This window comes from Suricata suricatta, chromosome 5, assembly GCF_006229205.1.
Source record: "Suricata suricatta isolate VVHF042 chromosome 5, meerkat_22Aug2017_6uvM2_HiC, whole genome shotgun sequence".
NCBI lineage: Eukaryota > Metazoa > Chordata > Mammalia > Carnivora > Herpestidae > Suricata > Suricata suricatta.
The window spans coordinates 78,736,229-78,762,467 of record NC_043704.1 but is presented as its reverse complement, the minus strand read 5'-3'; the positions used below and the strand labels follow the sequence as shown (position 1 = coordinate 78,762,467).

The 26,239-nt window shown below is 40.7% G+C and overlaps 1 protein-coding gene across 3 annotated transcripts in view; it reads left to right on the top strand.

Moving 5' to 3' along the window:
• The window catches only part of LPP (LIM domain containing preferred translocation partner in lipoma), a 662,184-nt gene that overhangs the window by 210,625 nt on the left and 425,320 nt on the right, over window positions 1–26,239 (top strand). For all 3 annotated transcript variants that reach the window (XM_029939645.1, XM_029939646.1, XM_029939644.1), the window contains one exon: window positions 9,716–9,920. In XM_029939645.1, coding sequence (XP_029795505.1) covers window positions 9,731–9,920 — 190 coding nt within the window. In that variant the 5' untranslated portion in view covers window positions 9,716–9,730. The remainder of the gene's footprint in view (window positions 1–9,715; window positions 9,921–26,239) is intronic.

Genomic DNA, 26,239 nt, shown 5'->3' with positions numbered 1-26,239 from the left:
TGGGGCTTGATCTCAGGAACTATGAAATCATGACCTGAGCTGAAATCAAGAATTGCTGCTTAACTGACTGAGCCTCCCAGGCGCCCCTCAGAGTGAATTTTTAATGAAGGAAAGTACAAAAAAATTTAAAAATTGAAATCGCTTAAAACAACCCTCAAAGTGCTAATAAAGTTCTATGACCTGTGTAATGGGCATGACAAACTTGTAAACACCAAAACATAGTGTTTGTGTGTTTTAAAACAAGTTGGAGCAGGCTGTTAGGGGAACACAGACAAGTGAGCAGTAATTAACCTGTGGACCTATTCATATCATGATGGGTTTGGAATGAGAAGGTTTCAGGTGCCACCTGAGAGATCTCTGGGCCTCACTGGAGATTTTATTGGTGACTTTTCCACACTCACATGTGGAAACACTCACATGTTTCACCCTGTGGAGAGGAAACATGTAAAGTAGGATTAAAAAAAATTTTTTTAATGTTTTTTATTTATTTTTGAGAGACAGAAAGAGAGAGAATGTGAGCAGGGGAGGGTCAGACAGAGAGGGAGATACAGAATCTGAAGTAGGCTCCAGGCTCTGAGCTAGCTGTCAGCACAGAGCCCGATGCAGGGCTTGAACCCACAAACTGTGAGATCATGACCTGAGCCGAAGCCAGACGCTTAACCGACTGAGCCACCCAGACGCCCCTAAAGTAGGATTTTAAAACCTTTATGAACCAGGAACTCAGAAATCTCATTATAGTAAATTCAGATTTCCACATTTAGTAGATTTTCTGAGCTCAATGGTTCTAGGTATTGTTTGCCCTTTTCTCTGAGCCTTGGACAGAAAACTACCTGTTGTTAGAATCAGAGACTTAGAAGAAATCTCCTTAGGAACATTTTGTGTGTGTGTGTGTGTGAGCGTGATACGCTCTGAAGACTTGCTATAGCATCATAGAACAAAATGTTGTCACGAGAGGAGATTTTGGAGATCGTCTTCTTGATGCTAACTGTTGTAGAGCTGGAGAAATTGTGGTCCAGAGAGGGTAGATATTTTCCACTTAGCCCAGTGGAACCATTGCTGTCGAATGTGACCTATGGCACAAGGTTGGGGGTCCTGTGACCTCAGTGCTGGTGTTCCAACATGGGTACTGACTCTTGGCAGAGAGATTCTTTACCCTTGTGTTCATTTCCATGCCTTTGCCCCCCTTGTCCAGTTCTCATCCCATAATCAATAGACTTACAGGCTTGCTTAATGAAACTTTTCTGCGGCAAGCAGACCAACTGGGTTTGAATCCATCCCTGAGGGTGATTACCTGCCATGTTACCTTGGAAGGGTGACTTCAGCTTCTCTAATTCTTGGGCTTTGGCTTTTCAAATTAGAAGGAACAAATGAGTCCCTACAGTTTTTCACAGCTGGACTCTGACCTCTTTGTCAATGTACTGGCTGTTGTCACCCAGCTCTGTTTTCCCATGACTGATGGGAGTTAGTGGTTTGGGCCCACCCTGCGTTTTACCTTCTTCCGAGGGTCCTGGTCTTCCAGTGCTTTTGTTTCCCTGTCATGGGTGATGGTTCCCCTTTTTGTGTGACATTCTGAATCTGAAATGAAAGCTCAGTTTATCTCTGTTCTGCCTCACTTCTTTATCAGAAGCCAATGCTTACTTGTCTGGACTGAAGGTTCTCTCCCCGCTGCTTACCTGGCATCTACAATGCAGTGGGGTGCTTCCCATCAGCAGTGGTATTGCCGCTAATGAGGACTGTGCCATTAGTGCTAATTTGTATTCCTACTAACTCTGCACAAGGCAGGTTGGTATTTTCTGCGTGGATTCCTATGCTGCCTCCTTTCATTTATACTCCCTGGTCAGTGGAAATCAGGAGTTAAGATAGGGGTGTAAGAAACCTGAGCTCACTCAATTTGCAGACTTGTAGGAGGTATCATGGGACACGAGAGGTGGAAGCAATGGCAGCGACATCTAATCTTTTGTTTATAGATAGGGAGATGCACTGAGATTCAAGGAGGTCAAGGGACTAAAGTCATCATCGAGTTGATTAGTGGCTGAACTAGAAATTACATCCGAGTCCTCTGTATTTAAGTCCAGAGCTTTTTCTAGTATTTCCAATTGTGTCTCCGATAGCCTATATAAAGGCTTGGCATTTCCGCGGAGTTGTTCAGTAGTCACCCCTTCCAAGTAATGCCAGCTGTCCATGCAGAGAATGGGGCTCTTCGCCAGTGTCAGGCCATAGTCGCCTGTAGAGAGAAGTTGAGTGAATACATTGACATTTTCAGCCCATGGCAGATCCGCTTTGCCCTTCCGGCTCTCATCTGACCTGACGCTTCAGAAGAAGAGTGATCACATTTGCTGTTCAGCTAACAATTTGTGTAATTTTCAGCCTGCCTCATTCTTTAGTGTTTTCTTCCCACGCTTGCATCACATGCCACAGTAGATCTGCTTCATAATTACACTGGTAGGGACTTACCTACATCGCTTGGAAAAGGTTTGCCTAAGGTACTTATTTACTTGTGCATAATAAATCATGATTGATGCCTTGGTAGTCTCTGAGATCAACCTAAGTTTCCCTCCCACCATGGGGAGGATTGAAGAGTCGGGGAAACCGGTGACCAAAAAAGAAGAAGGGGAAGGAGAAGAAGAAGAAACGTAGAGGGCTGTGCTTTCTTATGGATGAACTCTAAGGAGAATTGTAGATTACATGGAATTTCCATGATTTTGCTTATTTGCGGCCTGTTCTACAGTAGGATCTTTCATAGAATCAGAAGAGTCTGTGAGTAGGGTTCTCATTAGTCTTCATCTCATCCAGTCACCTCGTTTTCAGAGGGGGACACTGGCATCCCACAGAGAGAAGGCTATTTTGTGAGTTCTTGGCAGAGCTCAGCCTGAAAGCTGGGTCTAGTTTGGAAGATCAGGCATCCTCCAGCCGAATCCTGAGATGGAGACAGGATGATAAGCCATAGCCCAGAGAGAGAAGCACATTGTATCATTTTAGTAGATTATTAAGAAAGCAAGTTTTGAAATTGTAGGAAAGTATTGGCCTTTAGATAAAGGGGAAGGATGGCCAATCCCCTCCTAAGTTAAAGAAAAAGTATTATTTAAATCTCTATTGCTTGTTTAAAGAAAATGTTGCAAAGGGACAGGAATCCCTTTAGTCAAACTTTAGTATGCCATCAGCTACTTCTGATATTTAAGTCACTTAGCACTTCAGTCTCTCAAATTTTCTACCACTAAAATTGTATGTTAATATTTGTCTCTCTCCTCAGTATTGTTCATTTATTAGCAAACATTGACCCTGAGCCAGGCTTTGGGTTCATTGCCAAAGGAGATATAGGGACTAATGCAATATAATTTTAAGATAAATACAAATGCTACGTCAATTATCTTCAACCCTTTAATCAGAATATATATGTAAAGATCCCCGGATGAGTCTAGCGTATAGACTGTTTTGAAAACTGTTACATTAAGCTTCTAGAACTTAGCATTAGATGATACCATGGAATGATTGGTTGGTTTTAAATATTGATGACCTATGTAAATATTGATAGAAGTGTACAATATTGCTTTCAGGAAAGAGAAAAACTTGAGCAGACACTAGTTAGTTCTATTTTTGTGAATGATGATGACTTGTTATTCACATGGTGCCTTTAGAGAGACTCAGGGGGCGCCTGGGTGGCTCAGTCAGTTAAACATCCGACTTTGGCTCAGGTCATGATCTCATGGTTCATGGGTTCGAGCCCTTCGTCAGGCTCTGTGCTGACAGCTAGCTTAGAGCCTGGAGGCTGTCTTCAGATTCTGTGTCTCCCTCTCTCTCTCTCTGACCCTCCCCTGCTCACACTGTCTCTCTCTGTCTCTCAAAACAAAACAAAACAAAATGATAGACTCAGTAGCTTTTTTTTTTTTAAGTATTAAATCTCACTTTACCTGTAGTCCTAAATTTTCTCATGTGTAGAGGAAGGATCTTAGGCATCATATGGTCTTTTGTGGCTGTTTTTGTTCTGTGGTGCTTTGATTGGTATGGTTAGACTACTGGCTTCATTGGTGTATGATCCTGTGGCTCATGATGGTTACTGTTTGATGGAACAGAATAGAGAAGACATTATGGCAAATAGTGTCCAGGAGCTAGGAATGGAGATAAGAGCAAAATTGATGGTTTCCAAGCATAGCTTCCTCTGGATTGTGTGTGTGTGTGTGTGTGTGTGTGTGTGTGTGTGTGTGCTTTTTTTTTTTCTTTCCTTCAAACAGGAAGGTGATATCATGATGAAGACCATGGATTTGGGTTAGACTTATGTCTAAGCTTCAGTTTTGCTATTGGGTATATATCTTTGAGCAAGTTATCCAACTCTTATAATCTTTCTTGATCTGAATGTAGAGAATGATAACCTTACCCCATATAATAGTCAAGACAATTATGTGGTTGTTAGAAAATTGCTTAGCATATAGGAATTCTGCAGTAAACATTGGTTCTTTATTGTCAGTCCATGGCTTTTTTGTATCCAATGAGCAGCTAGAAGGAGAAGACCAAGAACAATGGAGAGGGTAATTAAGTGAAACTTCTTAGGTTCTTCTCAATTGCTTTGCAATGATGCTAGTTCCTGAAAGACCAGGGAGCCCAGCTCTCTGCCTCCCTTCTACAGTAGGCCTTTTGCTTAGACGAGGGCCATTTCTCTTGTTTGCCTCTTTTGTGATGGTGTTTGTGTATTTTCACAGCCTCGGTGGAGATCTTCCCTTTCACTTCTTGCTTTCGCAATGATTGTAAGCTTACAGTGAAACTGACCTAGAACCAGAGGAAGTAAGAGCAGAGTGAGTTTTGGTCCAGCAAAACCAGCTTTCACCACTGCTTATCTTTGTGTTTAGGTTGGTCTTGGAGAAGCTGAGAAACCCCAACCGACATGTTCTTGTTCATCTGTTTATTAAACCTGTGAGGTTTCCTCAAACCCATTTATCAAAATAAAGAGCTGTAATTCAGGTTTCAGGGAAGTACAGTACTACAGAATATTAGAGCTGATTGGGACTTTACAGACATTTATTCTGCAAAAGAGTATCCTCTCTTGTTAAAGGTCACACTGGCAAAGCTGAGACTAGAACTGGGTATGTGGGGACTCCTTGTCTGTGTTACTGTGTTTATCACCTTCTTTGGATCCATCTGGAACATAGAGTTTTACTCTTACACAGAGTGTTTATTACTTTTGTTAGATTGCTCGTCAAAGATAGAAGTTCTGGTTTCTTATTTCTCTGTATAAAACTTTTAAAAGGCAAACTCAATTTATATTTTCCAAATTTTCCCCCCAAATATTCTCCTTGGGTCCCTCATTTTTGTTTGTTTCCTGTCCCGTGGAAAGATCGTGCTTCTTCCTTGAGCTTACAGTATTCCCAGGCCTTCTCTTTGTTGTTCCATTTATCTTTCAGAACCACCCAACTTTCAAAATCCCTGTCAAGGGCCACTCCTGTCTATGCTGACACTTGTCACATACCCCAGTTCTTTTATTATGCTGTGTATTGCTCTCTGTCTCTTTTTGCATATATAATGTCTCTTTTGAAGGTAGGCTTTAAGATCCTTGAGTACAGGATGAGAATCTGATTCATCTGGAGCTCTAGTGCCAGACAGGTACAGTTATTCATTCATTAAATGAACAGACATTTTTAGTGAGGGTCTATCATGTATTAGGCCCTGGGACTCAAGGATGATAATTACTTCTGCTCTCAAGGATTCAAGAGTTTAGTTTGGGATACAGGCAAGCAGGGAGGCAGAGATGTGTGAAGAGCACAGTAGTCTAAGTGCTGTGGAAGTTAACTTGAACTGGTTGATAGAAAATGTAAATCATGCCCTTAAGGACTAGTAGGAAGTGGTGCTCAGGATCTAAATGATGCATCATAGAGGAGATATCGGTTTTAATTGAGAGGTAGCTACATTGAAAGGGAGGGAGATAAAACTGGAGGAAATGGATGAATTTCCAGCAGAATAGGAAAATGACCTCAAAAGAAGCATAAAACTACTGCAACTATCGTGGAAATTACTGGAAATATGATTAAGATCTATTATTAAAGAATCACATCCAAACGCCTTTACACTAAGTTCTGAAAAACTTTTAAAGATCAGTTAATTCTAATCTCCTCAGTATGAAACAAATCCAAGCAGTAGAAAAGGATGTAGACCCCTTCTATTAAAATCAAATAATAAGTAAAACAAGTAGAGGGGGAAAAAAAACCACTATTGGATAATCTTACTTATGATTTTCAGTACAAAAATTCTATATAAAATAGCATATTTAATTCATCAATATATCAAATAGTACAACTGTGAGTAGGCTTCTTTTTCAGGAACACAGACATCGTTCAATATCTAGAAATCTATTAACAGGATTAATTCCATTGCTGAATTAAGGGAGAGAAAAGAGATGACTTATCAGTGGAGGCTAAGAAGGAGGATACAGAGATTCTAAAGAGGGATAAGTAACCAATCAGATCAACATTCATTCCTCACACACTTCTCCGTAACATAGCTTTCTAAAGGCTTTCTAGCCAGGCAGTGTAGTCATATAGTGAGACTACGCAGAAGCTTCCAGCTTATTGGGTCAGTCCTTGTGGATTGTTGTAAGTATGATACAAGTATCTGAAATTAAGCTACTCTTTTGTGGAGGAGGTGGAGTTTCGGAAATGTTTCAGAGCATTAGACATATTTGCGTTGGGTCAAGATAAAAAGTAGACAATGAAGGGAGGGAAATGGCAGTGTAGATGTAGATGTAGATGGGCATAGCATGAGCAAGAGTTTGGGGTCATGGAAATTCATTACAAATCCTGTGAATGGTGTCATGCACCCCTGCTGACATATGGAAGAATGGTATGAGGAGATACCGTAGAGGTCGTCTGCAGACAGATAGATGGCCAGACCCTGGCACTCTCAGGAGCTGGAGCTGGAGCTCTCTCCATGGGGAGGACCATAGCCTGGTCGCAGGAGGTACTCGGGATCACTGTGAAGATGGCAGAGTCAATTACTTGCATCTTTTTTTTTCTTTTATAGTTTATTGTTAAATTGGTTTCCATATAACCAGTGCTCATCCAACAAGTGCCCTCCTTCTTGCCCATCACCCCTTCTCAAACCCTCTTGATGCTGAAGTTTTCATTTTTTATACTTTCCCAGAAGTTGCCTGTTCTTTTATATCTACGGCATATCTGAAAAAAGCCAGGATTCTACAGTCATTTGGCAATGTGGGTTTGATCTGGAAATGTGCCTCTTTGCTTTAGAAATCACTGCATCCTGTATTAACCCATTTTTTAAAGTTTCTATTTTGGAATGACTTTGGGTTTATAGAAAAGTTGCAGGGATAATATTAGTGTATAGATAAAATGATACTACAAATGTGCCTAGTGCTTTGTTATCTCCTACTTGGTCCTGACCTATGCTTACTTTAGTCATGTTGAAAGCAGAACAGACACTTTGATCCCCTTTCAGTAGGAGACTGAGACTCAATTTAAAAAAAAATACATACACAAAACCAAGATTAGTGTTCTTCAATCCTAAGAGAAATCTTCTCAGATGATTGTTAATGTGCTGCCAGGTTTAAGAACCATGAGCAAACCAGATTCATGGCTGTTTCTCTATATTGGTTTTGTACTTGGCCTTAATGATGATTTTAGGGATGCGTAAACTATGGTCCTTGCCCTTTTCTTTTTTAATATTTTATTTATTTTAATGTGTGTGTGTGAGAGAGAGAGAAGTGGGGATTCTGGGGTAGAGGGAGTGAGAGAGAGAATCTTAAGCAGATTCTCCGTGCTCAGTGTGGAGTCAGATGCGGGGCTCCATCCCACGACCTTGGGATTATGACCTGAGCTGAAATCAAGAGTCTGACACTCAGCCCACTAAGCAGCCCGTTGCCCTTTCAAGGAACTCACAGTTTAGTAAATGTCTGCACAAAGCCTGCGTACAAGGAACAATGGAGGGAGAGGGAAAAAAGTTTCTTGCAATCAGAGTGAAAAGCCAGGGTCACCACTGGCTTCGGCAACAGAAGCCTCCTAATTCCTAGTTTAGAACCTTCCTCACTGATTCCCATCATCCCCTTTTATGGAGAAAACTACTGCAAGCATTTTCTTTCTCTCACTTTGCATAGCACTTTGTAGTACATAAGACACTTTAATATTGTTATCTCATTGGTTGGCCTAAAACTCTGTGAGTTAGGGAGGACAGGGCTTTATCTTAACTTTGAAGGAGGTGAGGTACCTGAGTCCCTGATGCAGGGCCAGGGGGGGACTGCTGTTCAAGGTCATGCCATTCCTTCTGATGCTACCTGGCCACACGGTGCCCTCTCTGGCCCTGTCACCCCATCTCCAGTGCCATGCCATCTATGGAGGCCTTTATTTCCCCCTGCATTTCCAGTGTTCTTTGTTTTTACAGACATCTGGAGGTAATCATGGAGCCCTCTCAATTAATTCAGTTCAATTACTAAATTACTGGGTGGATGTGGGGCTGGGAGCCGGCTCATGGTGGCTTCCGGGCCTCCCTGGGCTGGAGAGCTGTTGCAATCAGGCTTGGAGAGCCCTCCTCTTCAGTAAGCAGTCTGGGAGGCTCAGCCCCAGCCTGCCGGCTGCCTGGAGGGGCGACTGGCTTACCCTGAGAGGCAAGACATCCTTTTTCTTGCCTCTCATAGTGCATCATAATCTGATCAGAACAGCACGTTAGCTGTGCTGCCCCCCCCCCCCCCCCCCCCAACAGCTAAGTTTTTCACAAATCTTCCCTGTGATACTGGCCCTGTATAGTACCTGATACTTTGTCATGTGGGACTGACCTGTTCATTACAGGTGTTGAATATTCCTCGTGTCTTGCTACCAAATGCCAGCACTGTCCCAGGCATTGTGGCAGACGAGGTCCTCCCCTCCCCTCAATTTGCAAGTGCCTCTTGGTGGGGGATCATGAACTGGTCCTAGAAGAGGGATGGCTTGACTGTCTCCTGACATGCACCGGTTACACCCTTGTTTCAAGAATAACCTTTGGGTGCCTCCTTCATGCTGACCGAATAAATTCAGGCTCCCCAGGCTAGGGTGCAACGCTGTCTGGGCTTTGGTTCCATTCCACATTTTAGTTGTTTGTGAGCTACTTTTCCTTACTCCTCATTGAGTCACACCAAACGTAAGTGCGGCATAGTTTTCTGCCTGTACTGTTTTGCCGACATGGTTCAGGCGGGGCTCTGTTCTGCCCTCAGGGTGTGGGCTGAAGAGCACCTCCTCAGAGACATAGTCACTCTGCACCCAGCAAGAAGTAATCTCACCTTTTTCTGCATCCCAGGAACACTTTTCTGTCTTTTTATCTCACTGAGGTAATGTCACCCCTTTTGGGTAACTTATTACCATTTAATTGATTGGTGATCATTTTCATGGGTTTATGATAAAATTGAAGCCTTTTTCCAACCTTGTTTGGTATCAGATTCTTCCTTGGGTTAGGGAACATTTCTTATCATATCTATTTCCTGAAGAGTGTTAGTGCTAAAGAGGTTGCTGGCAGAAGAAGTATTCAAGTTGGGTGAGGGGCATGTTCTATTTTCTCTTCCCATGGTCAGTTTTTCGTTCTCCTTTCCTTCCTCCTCTTCCTTCTCCCCCCATCCCATTCACCTTTCTTTTCTTCTTCTCAGAGAACTTTGTCAAGATTTCAAGTGTGGATTAAGAGGAAATCATGATGAAGTGAGAGGTATGTTGCCTCCATTTTTGTGTTTCTGGAAACCAACTGTATTTCTTTTTAGTTTCAGATTCTGACAATGTCTCATCCATCTTGGCTGCCACCCAAAAGCACTGGGGAGCCCCTTGGCCATGTGCCTGCACGGATGGAGACCACCCATTCCTTTGGGACTCCCAGCATTTCAGTGTCCACACAACAACCACCCAAGAAGTTTGCACCAGTAGTTGCTCCAAAGCCCAAGTACAACCCGTACAAACCTGGCGGTGAAGGTAAGTGGGGGGATTTTAGAGTCGGGGGCCCAAAGCGGGAGAGTTCAATATGAGTGACTCATCTGCATGATATTGTGTCAGAAGAAGGTTAGCTCAAGAATCCCATGGGCTTATTATAGTTAATAGACTGTCAAAGGTTAAAAAATATCTAGAAACTATCAAACCCAGCCTTTCATTTAAGGACAAGGAGAGTGACACCTTAAGGGTATTGTGGCTGTGGTTATATGATGACCTGGGTCTAGAGCCGAAACTAGAACCTCAGTCTCTTCATTCATAGCTCAGTGCCTTTCTATCATGTTCTCTTCCACCTCGTCCCCTGGAGAGATGTGTCTGCTACCCAGCCGCCCCTCCCTCTCGCCATTGGACAAACGTCCGCAAATGCTGCCAACCAGTGATCTCGTTGGAAATCCATATGAAGTGAACGTCACGAGGCACCTGGAATTGTTTAAGCTTCTCTGGCTCTCTTTCCTCCCCTAGACTTCTGTGGGGTAAAGTTGTCCAGTGAGCTCCGTGAGATCTGCATTTGTCGAAGGTCACAGTCAAATGTGATTGAAACCTATTTCTTAGAGGTTGTAGCAGCGGTACATTCAATTTTGAGCAAATAGAGTTTGACGCTGCACGTGAGCTCAGCATCTCAGGTGCATAAGGACCTGCACATTCACGCACTGAGCCTTGCAGACAGCGCAAAGAGTGCCATGCTTTTTGGTGGAATAGTTTCCATGTATTGACCAGTCAGTTTCAGCAGCTCATCCAAATCTGTGAAACAATGACTTATAACTGACAAGCGCAAGACTGTTAAATTTCTGGGAGCTGAGAGAGAAGAGACATGGAAGGAGATTCAGCACCCCTTTCTCTGTTTTCTCTCTCATCCCACCGCCACTTAAAAAAGTGACCCTACATTACCCTCTCCGTGATGTTTCTTATTTCTTCTTGGGTGACAGGATTGTGTTTCTTTCAGTAAGTTTTCGTGAGACTGTTACACTCTCTTGTATCATTGAGTCTTTCTCTTTTCTTTCTAGCCCTCTCCCTGTCCCCAGCAAGCAGTTCACTGGGCTGTTGGTATTGTAATTAGTGTTGCGTGACTTCATGAGTCAGAAGCCCAGTCCGGATATCTACCTCGTGTGGGATGGCTGGGTGTTCCGGCAGGCGGTAGGAAGGTCAGGCATCAGCATGCACTCCTGAGCTGTGGCTGTGGATCTTTTTTCCAGGAGAAGCAACAATTAGACCATCAGAGTGCTACCCTGAAAAAGCGGTATGTGACACTCTTGGTGTCACACTAATTTGTGGCAACGTCTGACTTATATAGGCTTCAAAAGAGGCTCCATCTCTGCAGTGAATCCCAGACTTAATGAAACCAGTTTTCTTTGTTGTTTAGTGGTGGTGCTTTAGTGGTTGCAGGACTCAGGGCTGGAATTTGGAAGAGAATCCCTCCTCATCAGGACAGAAGGGGCCACGTGTTGGCTTCCTTATTTGTTTTCTCAGCATTTCCCCCTGTTTGCTTATTGGGGATTATTATTTTGTCCCCTGATTTTGGGGGGCGAGCTGAAACAGACTTCCCTCTCATATGAAAGGAATAAGATAGGCTCCCTGGTGGAGTAGGAGGCAAGGTTGTGAGGAAGCCTTGGTAGGGATGAGAACTGAAACACACCTGAGGCGTGGGGGAGGGAGGCAGGGCCGATCTTAAGTAGGCGAATGATGTGAGAGGGAGGAGGGAAACAGGGCGTGGTCTCCCTTCCGACCCCTCCACACCCAATGCTAGGAGTTGCAGTGCGTTGGTTCTATGGGTGACTCTGTGCACTTGAGAGGCCTCCGCTCTCTTTGCTGTAGTCTGTGAGGTTCGGTCTCTGTCTAGATCTCCAGGGACACTAGCATCCTATCCAAAACACAGCAGCTCACAACCATTTGCTCTTTCTCAACTTGCCACCTCCACCTCTTTTGTTACCAGTCAAAATCCTACTTGTGTCACCTTCTCCAAAATGACCAGACGTGGCCTAGTTCAGAGGAAACCACTCCCTTCTTTGGATTTCCATGTACATCTTGTCCTGTGACCCTCACGGTTCTGCTTTTTTTCTGTTATTCTTCATCATCATTTTATGTCTCTTTTGTATTACCCTGGGAGGTAAGTGTGTTTCTCACATGGAAAATGGGAAATGGGAATTGAGAGACTAGAGGTGACATTCACTATGGTTTTATGGCTCTGAATTCAATTTCGGAGGCATGGCCTTTGTCCCTCCCCAGGTGCTAAACTCGCTGGCCTGTCCCTTCTTGGCATAGGTGGCCCTTGGGCGCCATGTGATGGTGATACTTCCTTGTAAGAATGTAAGCTTTGTTTCCCCATTTAAGCAACAAGGCACGGTTTCTCACTCATCCTTATGTTCCTCTTGGCTCCTATTATGCTACTGTGTTTTTAGTAGGAATGATTGTGTATGGTCAAATGTATGTCTGTATGTTCTTATGTGTGTATATATTTGGATGGATGGCGGATGGCTGGATGGGTGAGTGCACTGCTCAGTAATTCTTCTCTTGCAATAAACAGTTTGGAATACAGCATCCTCATTTGAAGCAACTCAGTCTCATTTAATTTCTGAAGCCTTGATTCTTTCTTGCAATTCTGCCAATCTCTCTCTCTTTTTTTAATATAACCTTTTTTGAATACGTGAAAGAAGAAATTTCCCTTGCATATATACATTTTAAAGATAAATATGGGAAAAGGTTCATGGAGATTCAGACTTTGTTTTTAAATGAAGCTACATCTCTTCATCTGCTCTGTATTATGACATGGTATTTGTTGGAAGTGTGAGATTTGCTTTACTTTCTAGTTAATTGAAATGTTAGTGCATTCTCTGTTACTGTAAACATTTTTTTAATTTGTTATTTTTTTGTCTACGTCTTTTATACATTTTTTAAGTTTATATCCATTTCTTTTTTTTTTGTTCATTTAGAATGCTCTGGACCATTAGTGAATTTCCCAGGTAGTCGGTAAGACAGTTTTTATGTATAGGGTGAATTGAAGATGCTGGGGTCTTCAGCTAACCTATTCTTGCCTTTAGTATAATACTCTCCCTCAATTTGTAGCCCATGGAGCCTTTTTATTCATAGCTTAGTTCAGAACCTGACCTCTAAGAAACTGACCTGCAAAGACGGAAAGTTAGAATTAATAGAAAGCATACAGTTGACCTTTTTCTGGTGTAAATGTGGGATATGCAGGACAGGGGATAGAAGTTATTTGCTCAGAGGCACGTGGCCTGCCCAGGGCTGAGCTCAGGTCCCCTCTGTGTGAGGCTAGAATTATCCAGGACCTCTTACTATATTCTGGAGAGGACTCTTTCTCACTCTACTATAACCTCTTTATCCATCTCATAGGATTAGAATTCGTATCACAAACCTTCCAACAGACTTAGTTGTAAATGAGCCTGTCTCCTTCAGTGTACTTGGAACTTTTGGGGACAGGGACTGCGTGACTCAAGCCTTGCTCCCAAGGGCACCCAGGGGGATATCTGCCACGTACTAGGCACTCTGTAACATTTGGGGTGGTGGTTAGGCCACAGCAATATAAACCTGCTTCTTCAGGCATAGATCCTGGTTTCCTAGCTACCCATTAGGCAAGTTGGTTCTGCATCCCCATACACATGTTTGAATTCCTTTTATCCTCCTAAACCCATTCTCTGAGCCTTTTAGTCCAGGAGTTGTTGAACCACTGCCACTTGGAAGCTTTCAGTTCCATTTCCCACCTTGGTCTTATGTCTGTAATCTCTGGGGTTTGCTTTCCATTTATAAATTCAGCCCAAGAGTGACCTGGTACGCACAAGAGGTTATATTTATGTGATCCCATATGTCATGCCTTCCTTTCCTTATTAAAAAAATTTTTTTTAAACATTTATTTATCTTTGAGAGACAGAGAGAGACAGATCATGAGCAGGCGAAGGGCAGAGAGAGAGGGACACAGAGAATTAGAAGCGGGCTCCAGGCTCTGCGTTGCCAGCACAAAGCCCGACGCGGGGCTCGAACTCACAAACTGTGAGATCATGACCTGAGCCGAAGTCGGACTCTCAACCGACTGAGCCATCCAGGCGCCCCTCTTTCCTTTTTCTTAAAATATATTTATTTATATTTAAGTTCTCCCAGCACCCAATGTGGGGTTCAGACTCAGGACCCCAAGATCAAGAGTCGTGTGCTCCAAGCCAGTCAGGGGTCCCAACTGTCACAATTTTCTTTTATAATGTGTTCTGCTAATAGCCTTTCTCTAAAGGGCTTTGGCACACTTAGAAGTGGAGCGTTGTTTTTCCCAGTTAGTGGCTCTTCAGGCCTTCAGATCCTCATATTTGGTTCATTGTTCTCAAACTTTCCACTGATATTTTTTAACAACTTGTGTTCCTTCTGACCTCTTTGAATGGCCCTGCATTTCCAAATGCCTTTTCATGTTTGGTACAATAGCCTTCATATATTTTTTATTAAGTTTTGCCTTCTTACAAAGTTTATGCTGCTAAATGCCCACATCATTTTTTGTGGAATGTTGCTATGTATGTATGATTTTGCCTCATCATTTTCTATTTTAGACCGATGAGAACAAGATAATGCATTTTTTTTCCTGGTCTTGAAAATAGTATCCAGTGATTATCTCTATACTATAATCTGGATCTTCTCTTTGCTCCAAATTTGCAAAAAAAGATACAAAACCAAAAATTCAGAGCCTTAGACTAGGATGACAGAACAGGGTATGGGTCTTTCTTTTTCTGTTCTTGGTAGATACCAAAGTAAGTGCGCTTTCTTACTTTACTAATGCGTTATTTTCTTGAAACGGTTCTGAAATTTTCCTGTTATTACAAATCTGGGAATTGGAAACACACACACACACACACACACACACACACACACACACACACAATCTATTTTCCTCTTTTAATACTTGGGCTGAATGAAATGTGATAATTACAATAGCTTCTCATACAGAATAATTGGTAATGTTTCCAAGTTTGTAAATTTGGGCTTGACTTGGGGCCTGAAATGTAGTTTCTTCAGTCTCTATAAAGTTCCTTTAAAAAACATTTTTTTAATGTAAGATTTCTGAAAAAGTCAAATCCCTAGGGTATAGATTCAAGGTATCACTTTCAGTAGAATCCCTTTGCATTTGTAGAGTCCTTTACACTTTACCCTATGCTTCGTATTCATTGTCATTTAATTCTTAAAAGGTGATTCCTGATGTAGCTCTCTGAGTTAGGTAGAACAGATGCTGAGTGGTAAACTACCAGAAGTGAGGTAACTTAGTTAATAATCATGTACCTGGTTAAAATAATAGAGCTAACCTTTGCTTTTCATATCTAGGGCTGTTTCTGATGTTAAATGGTTCTATTTATTGGAGATTGGGATCCACAACTTCATTCACTCTAACTCCCGTGATTTTACTATTACATGATTCTTCTGGAAATTAATTTCAGAGTGGTTGTTATTTTCACAAACTCTTTCTATAATATAAATAAGACCTCTGCTTTCAGGCTTTGTCTACCTTCCTTCACTTAGACTTGAAACTCTGATCAGTGAGGGTCTTAAACTTGGAAATTTGTTGCTGGTCTCTCCATGCTTTCTACTACCCTGAGGTTATTAATTCATGTCATGGAGAGGAAAACGTTTTAGGCGATTTGCTGATCTGGAGTAGATGATAGTAGCTGGAATAAATTGCCGTCACAACAACTGAATCCCCTGTGATGGACACAGCAGCCGGTCTTCCCTCATTTCTGGGTCTTGACAGAGCCCTTCTTCGTGCATTCGTCACCAAGTCTTTGAGCAGCAGGAGTAGAAACGAGTTTGAAGGTCTTGTAATTCAGTTCTTCCATTTGTCGGATGTGAAAACTCAGTCTAAGAAGGAAGGGAACTGGCTTCTCAAAGTTATCCAGGAGTTTTGGGCTGAACTGGGACCAGAGCCCAGGTTTCCCAACTGTACTCACTCCACTGTATCTCCATTGTCTCAGATTGGAAGAGTCAAGGCAGGCTTGGTTTTAAAAATCATCAAGTCCTGGATTATTGATACTTGGTAGAGATCTAGCTGTTAGTGATGTGGAGTGATATAAATGGGTTAGGCTGGGCATCTTTGTTTTCTCAACAGAAGCTACAATGTGAGGGAAACAGATGGCCACCAATGACAATACATTTAAAGAAATAATGCAGCATGGGTGTCCTCTACCATTTTTGTGTTTAACCTATAAGCCAATTTGGTACTGCTTCTCTTCTTACAGTCAGTAAACTTTTTATTTGTTTGTTTGTTTGTAAAAACTTAGAATACTAGGTGGCAGAAAATGTAGGAGAACTGATTGTGAATTCTGAACAGCCGTATCTAAACATTTAGACTCACAGTGTGCTCTCTTGTCTCTGGAGTCCTATAGTTTCTGTCACCTGCCATGAGAGGTGAATCTGCTCTGCGACTTTGCAGGTACAAATGTGAAACATCTTCTTTCTGTAGTCCCGGCAGTTCTGTCACCAGTAATCACAAAAGAGCAATTGCAGTTTCTTAGACATTTGTTATAATTATGCATGGTGTGTCATGGGGACAGTCACAAAGCCACTGAAACATAGGAACTCTAATGAGGCTCGGGTTTGACTGGCGTGCCCCTTTTCTGGTTCAGGGTAAGCGTGTTGAGCCACATCGATCACTGTGGAGTGCTGTACATGAGTTTTCATTTTCAAAGCCTCAGCAGGGGTGGGCCGTCGGGGGAAGGACATGCTGTTCATTCATTAAGGGGTTAGATAATAATTGTATTAATTTGATCTTCACCTCGCATCTTACTGAAGAGAAAAGGATTTGTAATCCTTTTAGTGACACTAGATTTTACCAAATATTCACAGGCCTCACTGACACTTGATAGAGCCAAGGTTCATCTGATTCGGGGGCCAGGGCGTTTACATTCAAGCCCCAGTTTCACTACTTGACCTTGGTGACGACTTTTTTCTATTCCACATTTTCTTAATATATAAAAGTAGCTGGTGATATCAGCTTACAAGATTGTTTTGAGCATCAAATATAACAAAGAGTATGAAAATGTTTTATAAACCGTAAAATATCTTACAACTCTAAGGAATTGCTGTGGTGTGCTTATCCAACAATCATTTACTTAAAACAGATTTTGTGCCAGGCTCTCTTCTGGGGGCTGAAGGAATGGCAATGAGCAAGGCAGAGATTAATCCCTGCCCTCATGGAATGCACTTCTTGCTATAATAAAAATAATGTTGTTTTTATTCCTAATAACTAATATTGAAAAAATAGTATTTATTTAATAAGTGCATTTCAAAATCTTAATACATACTATAATATTCTAAATTATAGTGCTAGTACTATAATGACTAGTACATGTGTAGTAATGTAACTAGAATTATAGTAATAAAGTTATATTTATTGATAAAGATTATTTTTAATAAGACTTTTTTAATGTTTCTTTATTTTTGAGAGATAGAGACAGCATGAACAGCAGAGAGGCAGAGAGACAGAGAAGGAGACACAGACTTGAAGCAGGCTTCAGGCTATGAGCTGTCAGCACAGAGCCCAATGTGGAGCTCGAACTCACAAACTGAGATCATGCATGACCTGAGCCAAGGTCAGAGGCTTAACCAACTGAGCCACCTAGGCAACCCTATCCTGATAAAAATGGATAACTTCAAATAGCGATGATAGGAATCACAGTGCCTCAATATTATATAAACTGTAAAATTCTAGAGTCAGGATTAATCTTAAAAATTATCTAATGCAATCCTTTCATTTCCGAGATGAGGATCATTGTTTCACTAATACATGTATCCGAGGTGTAGGACCTTTGCCCTAGGAGTGCTGTAAGTAACAAACAAAATTGTTGAATGCAGGTAGGGGTTATTATCCCAATATTCGAGGCTTAGAAGTTAGGTGGCTTGTTCAATATAACAGAACAGGAAGTGGTAAAGCTGAGCTTTGATTCTCTGGATTCCTTCTTCCATGGTTACCACAGTTCTATGTCTCTGCTGTGTTTTGGGTGACTTGTTTAGGAGCTTCAGTGATAGAATTAATTTATGTGGACAGAGTGGATTAGATGTGTTAGAACAAAGAGAAGTTCATTCATGTATTGTTAACAAAATCTCTTTTATTTTGTAATCTATCAGCATAATTAACTGTGGAAGCAAATTCCTTAATAAGGTAGTAGATTCCTCATCTTTTTTGTCTGACGTATATGTGGTGAATAATTCTGTGTTGTGTGATGAGGTGCTCTTGAATCTTACTTATTTTTATTTATTTTGAGAGAGAGAAAGACTGAGCATGGGTGCACCAACGGGAGAGGGGTAGAGAGAGAGGGAAAGAGAGAACCCCAGGCAGGCTCCAAGCTGTCAGAGCAGGATCCGAGGCAGGGTACAATCGCACTACCACGAGATCCTGACCTGAGCAGAAAGCAAGAGTCTGATGCTTAACTGCCTGAGCCATCCAGGCGCCCTCTAGTTTATTTTTAAATTATATAAATACATAGCAATATCATCACTCCATATTGTAAATCTAAACACAGATTAATTTCTTTATTGAAAGTAAAAGTGAATATAGAAATACAATAAAATATTAGCATACATCTCTTAGAACAGGTAAAATTAAAAAGAATCATCTGCTGGCACGGATGTGGAGAAACTGGATCACTCATATGTTGCTGGTAAGAATGTGTAAAATTGTGTAATGACTCTTTAAAACTCTTTGGCAGCTTTTTTCCCCAACATGTACTAAGCATACGATTTAGCAGTTGCACTTCTGGGAATTCAATTCAGAGACATGAAAAGTTATGTTCACACAGAACCCTGTACATGAATGTTCATGGCAACTTTTTCTCATAATGACAAAATAGTAAAGACAACCCAAATGTCCTTCATATGGGTAAATGTTTCAACAAACCCTGGTACTTCCAAAACATTGCAATATTACTGTTCATCAATAAAAAGGAATGTACTATTGATATATGCAACAACCTGGATTGGCCTCGAGGGCTTGATGCTTAGTGAAAAAAGGAAAAGTGAGTCTCAGAAGGTTACGTATACTGTATCATTCCATTTATAAGACATTCTTGAGATGACAAAGCTCTAGAGATGGAGAACAGATTAGTGGTTGCTAGGGAACAGGAATGAGGGATGGAGTAGGGCAGGGAGTGGGTGTTCATACCAAGAAAAAGCAACAGGGAGCCTTTCTGTGGTGGTGGAGCAGTTCTGGATGTTGGTTGTGGAGGCAGTTGCATGGATGTATACATGGGATGAAATGGAAGAGAGCTATATACACGCACAAATGAATGTGGGCCAAAAAGTGGTGGGAACTGAGTAAGAGCTGGCTAACAGTAATGTAACAATGTCAGTTTCCTGGTTTTGATATTGTGTTCTCCCCTGTATCAAATATTACCATTGGGAGAAACTGGATGAGAGGTATATGGGAGTCTAAACAATTTTCACAACTTCCTATGAGTCTGTGTTTCAAAATAAAAGGTTTAATAATAAGAAAAATACCTACACACACACACACACACATGCACGCGTATTTCAAAATGATTTCTTCTCCTTTTCAAGTGCCATCTTACATGCATATCAAATTGCCTGTACCACTCTTTCATGATTACTGTTATATAATATATGGTTTAAACCAATGGTCAAAGCTGGCCAGTCATCAGAAAGATTTGGGGAACATTACTTTTTAAAAAAAAGGAAAAACACAAGCCTTGGGGCTCATGTCAGTACCACAGATTTAGGATCTCAAGGCATGGGCCCCAGGAACTGCATGGAAACCAAACCAAACCAAGCAAAATAAAATCGCCTAGATAATTCTGATTGAGGCTTAACCAAAGTTTGGGAGCCATTCATTTATTTCAATAACTCCGGGGACCAGTGTTTTAATGCCTTTTGAGTCTCCTGGAGGTCTTGTGGGTACACAAGCTCTCCTTAGTTAATGGCAGTGGCTTTGAAGTCTTTTAAGTATCTTTTATCATGTTAACAATGTAGAGGTTCAGGGACTCAAATCATTTGTCACCTTGCTGTGGTTTTCCTTCTGTGCTTTCATCATCATCACATTGTTTTTTGCATATGTTGTCTCAAGGAATTTTAATTGGGATCCAAAAACAGAGGAAAGAAGATTAAAAGAAAAAACGATTCTTTAAGAATGCCTCAGCGATGCCGTGCTTGTGCATTATAGAGCACTTGTTATTGTGTTACTTCAGGTAGGGATGCCTGAAATCTCAGCTGATTTGGGACACTACCGGCCTATGTAAATCATCTATAAATGGATCCATTATGGATATTATAAAAATAAATCCGACACCTTAGCCTTTGGGCAAATATACTATATAAAGAATTCATACCCTGGAACAATGATTGACCCTATGAGCTGTAAAAGAAAAAAGTAATAATGGTATTATGTTTTTATCATCTTGTCTTAAGTTTACTGTCACCAGAGTCTGGAAAGCTGAGCACAGCACTAGAGACAGAAGAGTACAAGTCCCTGAGATGTGACACCTCCGGCTTCCTAGCACTTTGACCATAGGTTTTTGCCCTTCCCATCCATTCTTTACACTGCTCTGTGTGTTGCTGATCTCAAACAGAACAGATGGTCTCCTGCACAGGGTAGACATATAATAGGCCCCTTATCCCCATATAGTTCTGTAAACTAAGTGCTGTAAAAAAATATGAAGGATGCGTTGTGGGAGAAATTGGGGAAAGCTTCACAGAGGAGGGGACATTCAAACAAAGACTTGGAAGATAGATGAGTTGTTTGCCAGGCAGAAAAAGGTGGTAAATAGCATGTGCAGAACCCAAGAAGGATGCCCATTCTCCACCTGGTAATTTTGGCATCTCTTTGCTGATGTCTTTAGGAGGTGAATCTGGGCTTCGGGGAGTAGCTTTGCAATCAGAGCAAAATAACTTCATTGTGAGTAGACTTGAACATCTAGTATGCTCTAAAACATATCTCTAGGAATCGCTCCAGGAAGTAGAGTAGCTACAAGGAGGAAGTGCCAAGAATCAAGAGCATATTGACCTTATCACACCATGGGCAAAGGGCATCTTCCCAGTAGTGTTTGGCCAGAAGGATAATGCCATTTCCTCCAATGCATCTATCATGTTTGAGAATGAAATATTTCTGTATAGACAGATGCTAAGACAAAAAAATAAGGGTAAAAAAGCAATTCTCCCAAAACTAGGTCAACCCAGCCTTTTACATAATCAAACAAATGTGTGAAATGAGGAAACTTGAGATCATTTTGTGGTGGTTGTTATGTTTTGCTTTCTTACTTATCACTTTGGATGATCCTGAGAAAACAGGGAGCAATGAAAGAAGCTCTTTTTACAAAATATTCATTTTTATCTTGCAGCTTTAAAGATGTGTGTGTGTGTGTGTGTGTGTGTGTAGATTTCAAATTCCTTTCCTACATAATGTCTAGTTTATTATATCCTATAACATTATTATGGTTCCTACATTATTATAGTTCCTAAAGACAAGTGAAAAATCAATATTCAGAGGACCCACAGTAAGGCTTATAAATGTAGAAGCCACATTTGACCAAATTTTAATACTTTCCCTTAAGTAAAATATTGGTAATATAGAATAACCAGTATGTAATAATCAGTAATTATTACTATCACTAAAACAAATTCTCTGGCAGAACATTGTCATAAGGATGTGAAAAACTCTTTTAGTAGACTTATTAGCCTATTTCACTCTTCTTTACTGTAATCCACTCTTCTTTACTGTTAATCTTTTGGCTACACTGTAAAAGATAGACATCATCACCCTCAGTCTGCAGAAAATACAATACAAAGTGAAACAACCAGCACAGGGCAAAGCTGGGATTGAAATCGCTGTCTCCTAACTCCACGTGTTGACTTTTCCTTAGTACTACCCTGCATCTCGTTGTTTTTTGTTGTGTTTTTGGTTTTTTTTTTGTTTTTTTTAATGTTTTTCATTTTTGAGAGAGAGGGAGGGAGCATTAGCAGGGAAGGGGCAGAGAGAGAGAGAGGGAGACACAGAATTCAAAGCAGTCTCCAGGTTCTGAGCTGGCAGCCCAGAGCCCAACATAGGGCTTGAACTCAAACTGTGAGATCATGACCTGAGCTGAAGTCGGATGCTTAACCGACTGAGCCACCCAGGTGCCCCATACACTGCATCTTGTTTTAGTGCTATTAATATTTTATATTAAAAGAAGAAAAACTTATCACTGATATTTTCTCCAGCCATTACCATTCAGAGGTGTTTGAGAATGGAAGTCATCCAAATAACATGCAAAAATTACTTAGAATCACGTGTGCATGGGCGTGTACAGGATAATGTACAGAAGTATAAAACAGCCAAAGTGATCTCAAGAAGACATTATTGCAAAAGACTTTTGAATAACTATTTGAAATCTCTGTTAGTTTGGGTGAATTATGCCATCTGGCTTTAACTTGTTAGATATCATTGGTGGTTTTATTGGCATTAAAATGAAATTAAAATGACGTGAATTTGCTGTTTATGTTATTGATCTGTTCATACATATAAGCATGATTTAGATTTTATCAGATGCTTTCTTTGTAAAAGTTATTCACTAGGAAAGAAAGGGCTAAGGCACATGATATGTTTCTAGAAATATCTCCATTTGAGGCAACCTTGAAGTGTCATATATGTCCATTAGATGTAGTCCCTCGTAGATGACTTTTACTTTTTTATACCTCACCCTTTGCATTTATATCAGTTCCTCTAGTAGGGACAATCCAAATATGCCTCATGCCATTTTAATGTAATAGGGCTCCCATATGAGATAGGAAACACGTAAAAACATATCCTAGTCCTGAAACACTTAATGTTTTCATTAGAAACCTGACATATGAAAATGACCAGTTAACTAACAGTACAAAGCTTTAAATTCTGTGAAGTGGCTCTTTGATTATTTTCTCAGAGGACTCAGGAAAAAGGGTTTATTTGGGGCCAGGGCAGGACTGGAAAGCTAAAAGAGGGAAGACAGCGGTTAAGCACGGAGACTTCAGCATTGGATAGATCTTTGTTTAATGATTTTACCCCTAATTCTCTAGGAACTTAGGCTAATTAAGTAGCTACTTAAGCTCCCTCAATTTGTTCTTACTTTAAAACAATATATATCTTAAAAAATATATCTCCAAAGAGTTGTTTCCTTTTTTTTAAATTTTTTGATGTTTTATTTATTTTTGAGACAGAGAGAGAGACAGCGCGAGCAGGGAGGGTCAGAGAGAGAGGGAGATACTGAGTCTGAAGCAGGCTCCAGGCTCTGAGCTGTCAGCACAGAGCCCGTCGCAGGGCTCGAACCCATGTACGTGAAATCATAACCTGAGCCCAAGTTGAAGGCTTAACGGACTGAGCCACCCAGGCACTCCTCAAAGAGTTTTTTTCAAAATGAGTGAGTACACTGACATAGTATCGCACAAAATAATGGCTAAATCAGTGGAAGCTGCCATTGTTATTGTTACTGTTATTATTATTGGAAGTGTGGATATTAGCTCTGGGAATCATAATTCATAGTTTTTTTCACCCATAGATATTTAAATCATTATTGTCCAAGTGTAACTCTCACTGGTTGTTTTTGAATGTAACCTTAGTTTTATCCTTTTTTGTTCTATGGTGATGTTTTAGGAGTGGATTGTCTTAGTTTGTCCTAACAGAATTATGATGTGTTGATAGGTTCTATTTTGCATTTGTAGAACATGTATTTCAGAGGCTTTACTTGAACTATGCCATGAAAAAAAAAAAGATTCATATTTATAGTGTCTTTAAGAAGGAGCATTTTTATTATTGAGCTATCATTACAGATAATGTAAATGAAAATTACATAAAGCAAACTATATAAACTAGAGATTTTTATTAATTTTTAAAATCTTTTATTTTCCAACTTATCCCATGAGGCAGAGAGATTCTAGAGATATTACTAATTATATTATCAGAGAAAAAAATAATTAACTTAATTAGGAATTTTATCTTGGGTACTGTTCATCCCTGGGATTCGTACCTGGGATTTAGCCAATGCCCTGAAATTGTGTTTAAACTTGGTCCATGTGTGTGTCTTTTTCACAGAAAGGCTCCATATGTCATCAGACCCTCAAAGAGATGCTTAACTCACGCATTAGGAAAGATAACATCCCTTGTCTAAGAGGTCGCCAGTCTCTCAGTCCAGTTTTATTGCTTTTGCTTAAATAAAAGCCAGATTTTCATTTTCATCGTACCAGATTTAGAAGGCACTGTTTGAACAGAGAACTGAGCATTTTGGGGTGGCGTTGGAAGAGGGCTTCTAATATTTATCAGAAAATGTAATGCATATACAAAATAACGTACACTGTGTGTACAATATATCATGATAAGTGGTTTGACATACTTTCATATATATTTACAGATCTTCTCTAAACAGCACCTATGGAAGGCATGTGGAGATGGATAAGCATGAGTTCTTTCTTCTGAGAGGGAGGCCGGGCAGGGTTAGTGACACCATTTGGTTTTTGAGGAGATCACGTGTCCATGATGAAATTGCTTGGACCTGGTCTTACAGGTAGAGAGCAGTCAAGAGGAGATTCAAGAATAACTCTTCTGACCCCAAATCAGGTTTTTTATACTGTAACATGTTTTCTGTTGCTTAGTGTAGAACTATTACCCATACTGTTTTACTTATTTCTCTTATATGTGAATTTAAGATGTCATATTTGTTCTGCTTCCATTATTGCAGTTTTGAATGATGATTCATCAGTGCAGTGGCCTATTTTAGTGAACCACAATAGCTTGGGTAGAAAGGGAAAAAAAAAAGATTCAACATACTCAGGAATGGAAAGCAGCCATCTTTTTATAGCTAAAATTGCAAACATCTGGCAATTACTCTATTCTACCTCCCTTCAAAAAAGAAGAATCATCCCTTCAACTGGAGGCTGCCGCTGTGTTTAATCAAGGCAGCTATGCGGGCCTCAAGGAACGATAGGTTTCGATTCAAGGAGGCCATTGCCTAACCTAGTTGGCCTGAGTCTCTTTTGAAAGTACACTATTTAATGCACTCCATATGGGGCTGTATTATATAATGATGATAATGGTAATATGGCAATTAATGGCTGTAGAAACCCCCCTTTTGCTTTTCTGCCCTGGCTAATTTGTGATGGTTCTTATGGTAGCTCTTATATTTTGAAAGTTAACTGTTAAGGTCAACTTTGCCTCTCTCTCTATTCTCTTGAAGCTTTTCATGCTCCTGAACAGAACGTCCGGCTCTATCAGGATGACCAACAATCACCAAACTTGATTTCATTATAAACTGGCCTTGTAACATGTAAAAGGAACAAATCGATTTCTTTTTAAAGCCTGACAGTGATCTTAGAGTCAAAAGGCAGTCACCATGGTTATGGTCCCTTAGTACCCCACCCTTATTTCTTATTGTGATAATTGTTTGTGAAACTAGTTCTTCCCTCACTGACAAAAGTCAGCTCTGTTGGCAAGGGAAGTGAGAATGGCTGGTGGTTTGCAGTGAGGGCTGAGAATCAGAACTTCTGCATTTTTCTCCTGGGGCTAATGCCAGCTTTCACACTGGCCTTGACCAGTGCATCTACCTTTCTCTTCCTCTAGGTCACTGAAGGGTAGAGGTGGACTTTTCTTTCCCAGGTTCTGCCAACCTTATTACCTCTGTTCCCTTTTGCTCTGGGGAATCTTGGTCAATGATCCTTAGTAATTTTGGAGGAACAGAAAAGCTGTAGTAGGAGGGGGGGGGGAAGGTTCAAAAGCATGGTGATTTTCAAAAACAACCTCAAATACTAAAAATAGGCTGTTTTCTAGTGTTAGCATATTATGGTACTTGGAAATCATAGACGTTCAATGGGGGCCCTGAGCTTATTTTTATGCCTGTCTTTTGCTTTTACGCCTTTGGTAGAACTTTGTTCCATACCGAAAGCCACAGCTTTTCCCTTGATACAAGAATTTTGCTTTGCGGTCTCTCCTGACAGTCTTCCTGAAATCCCGGTGAATTTTGCGAACATCTAATTCACCTGACTACAGCTTTGGAACCGTGTACCTTGGGAGTTTCCGGTTAAAGAAAATGAACGAACGAATGAATGAATGAATGAAAAAGAAGTACTCCCTGACAATCTAAAATTTGTATCTTACTCAATACACCTATTCCATGCAGAGCCTCAATGGTTTCAAAATGGGCATATCTTCTTTTCTTTGTCTGTATCCAATATATTGATAGTTCTGGCCTTTCTCCTTCTTGAGCACATCTTAGAACTTGGACTCATTTATTATAAGTTAGAACACGAGCTTGTTTGCTTTTCTCCTTGATGACCTTGCTAATGTGGAAAAAGGTATGACAGTGTCCCATATCTTA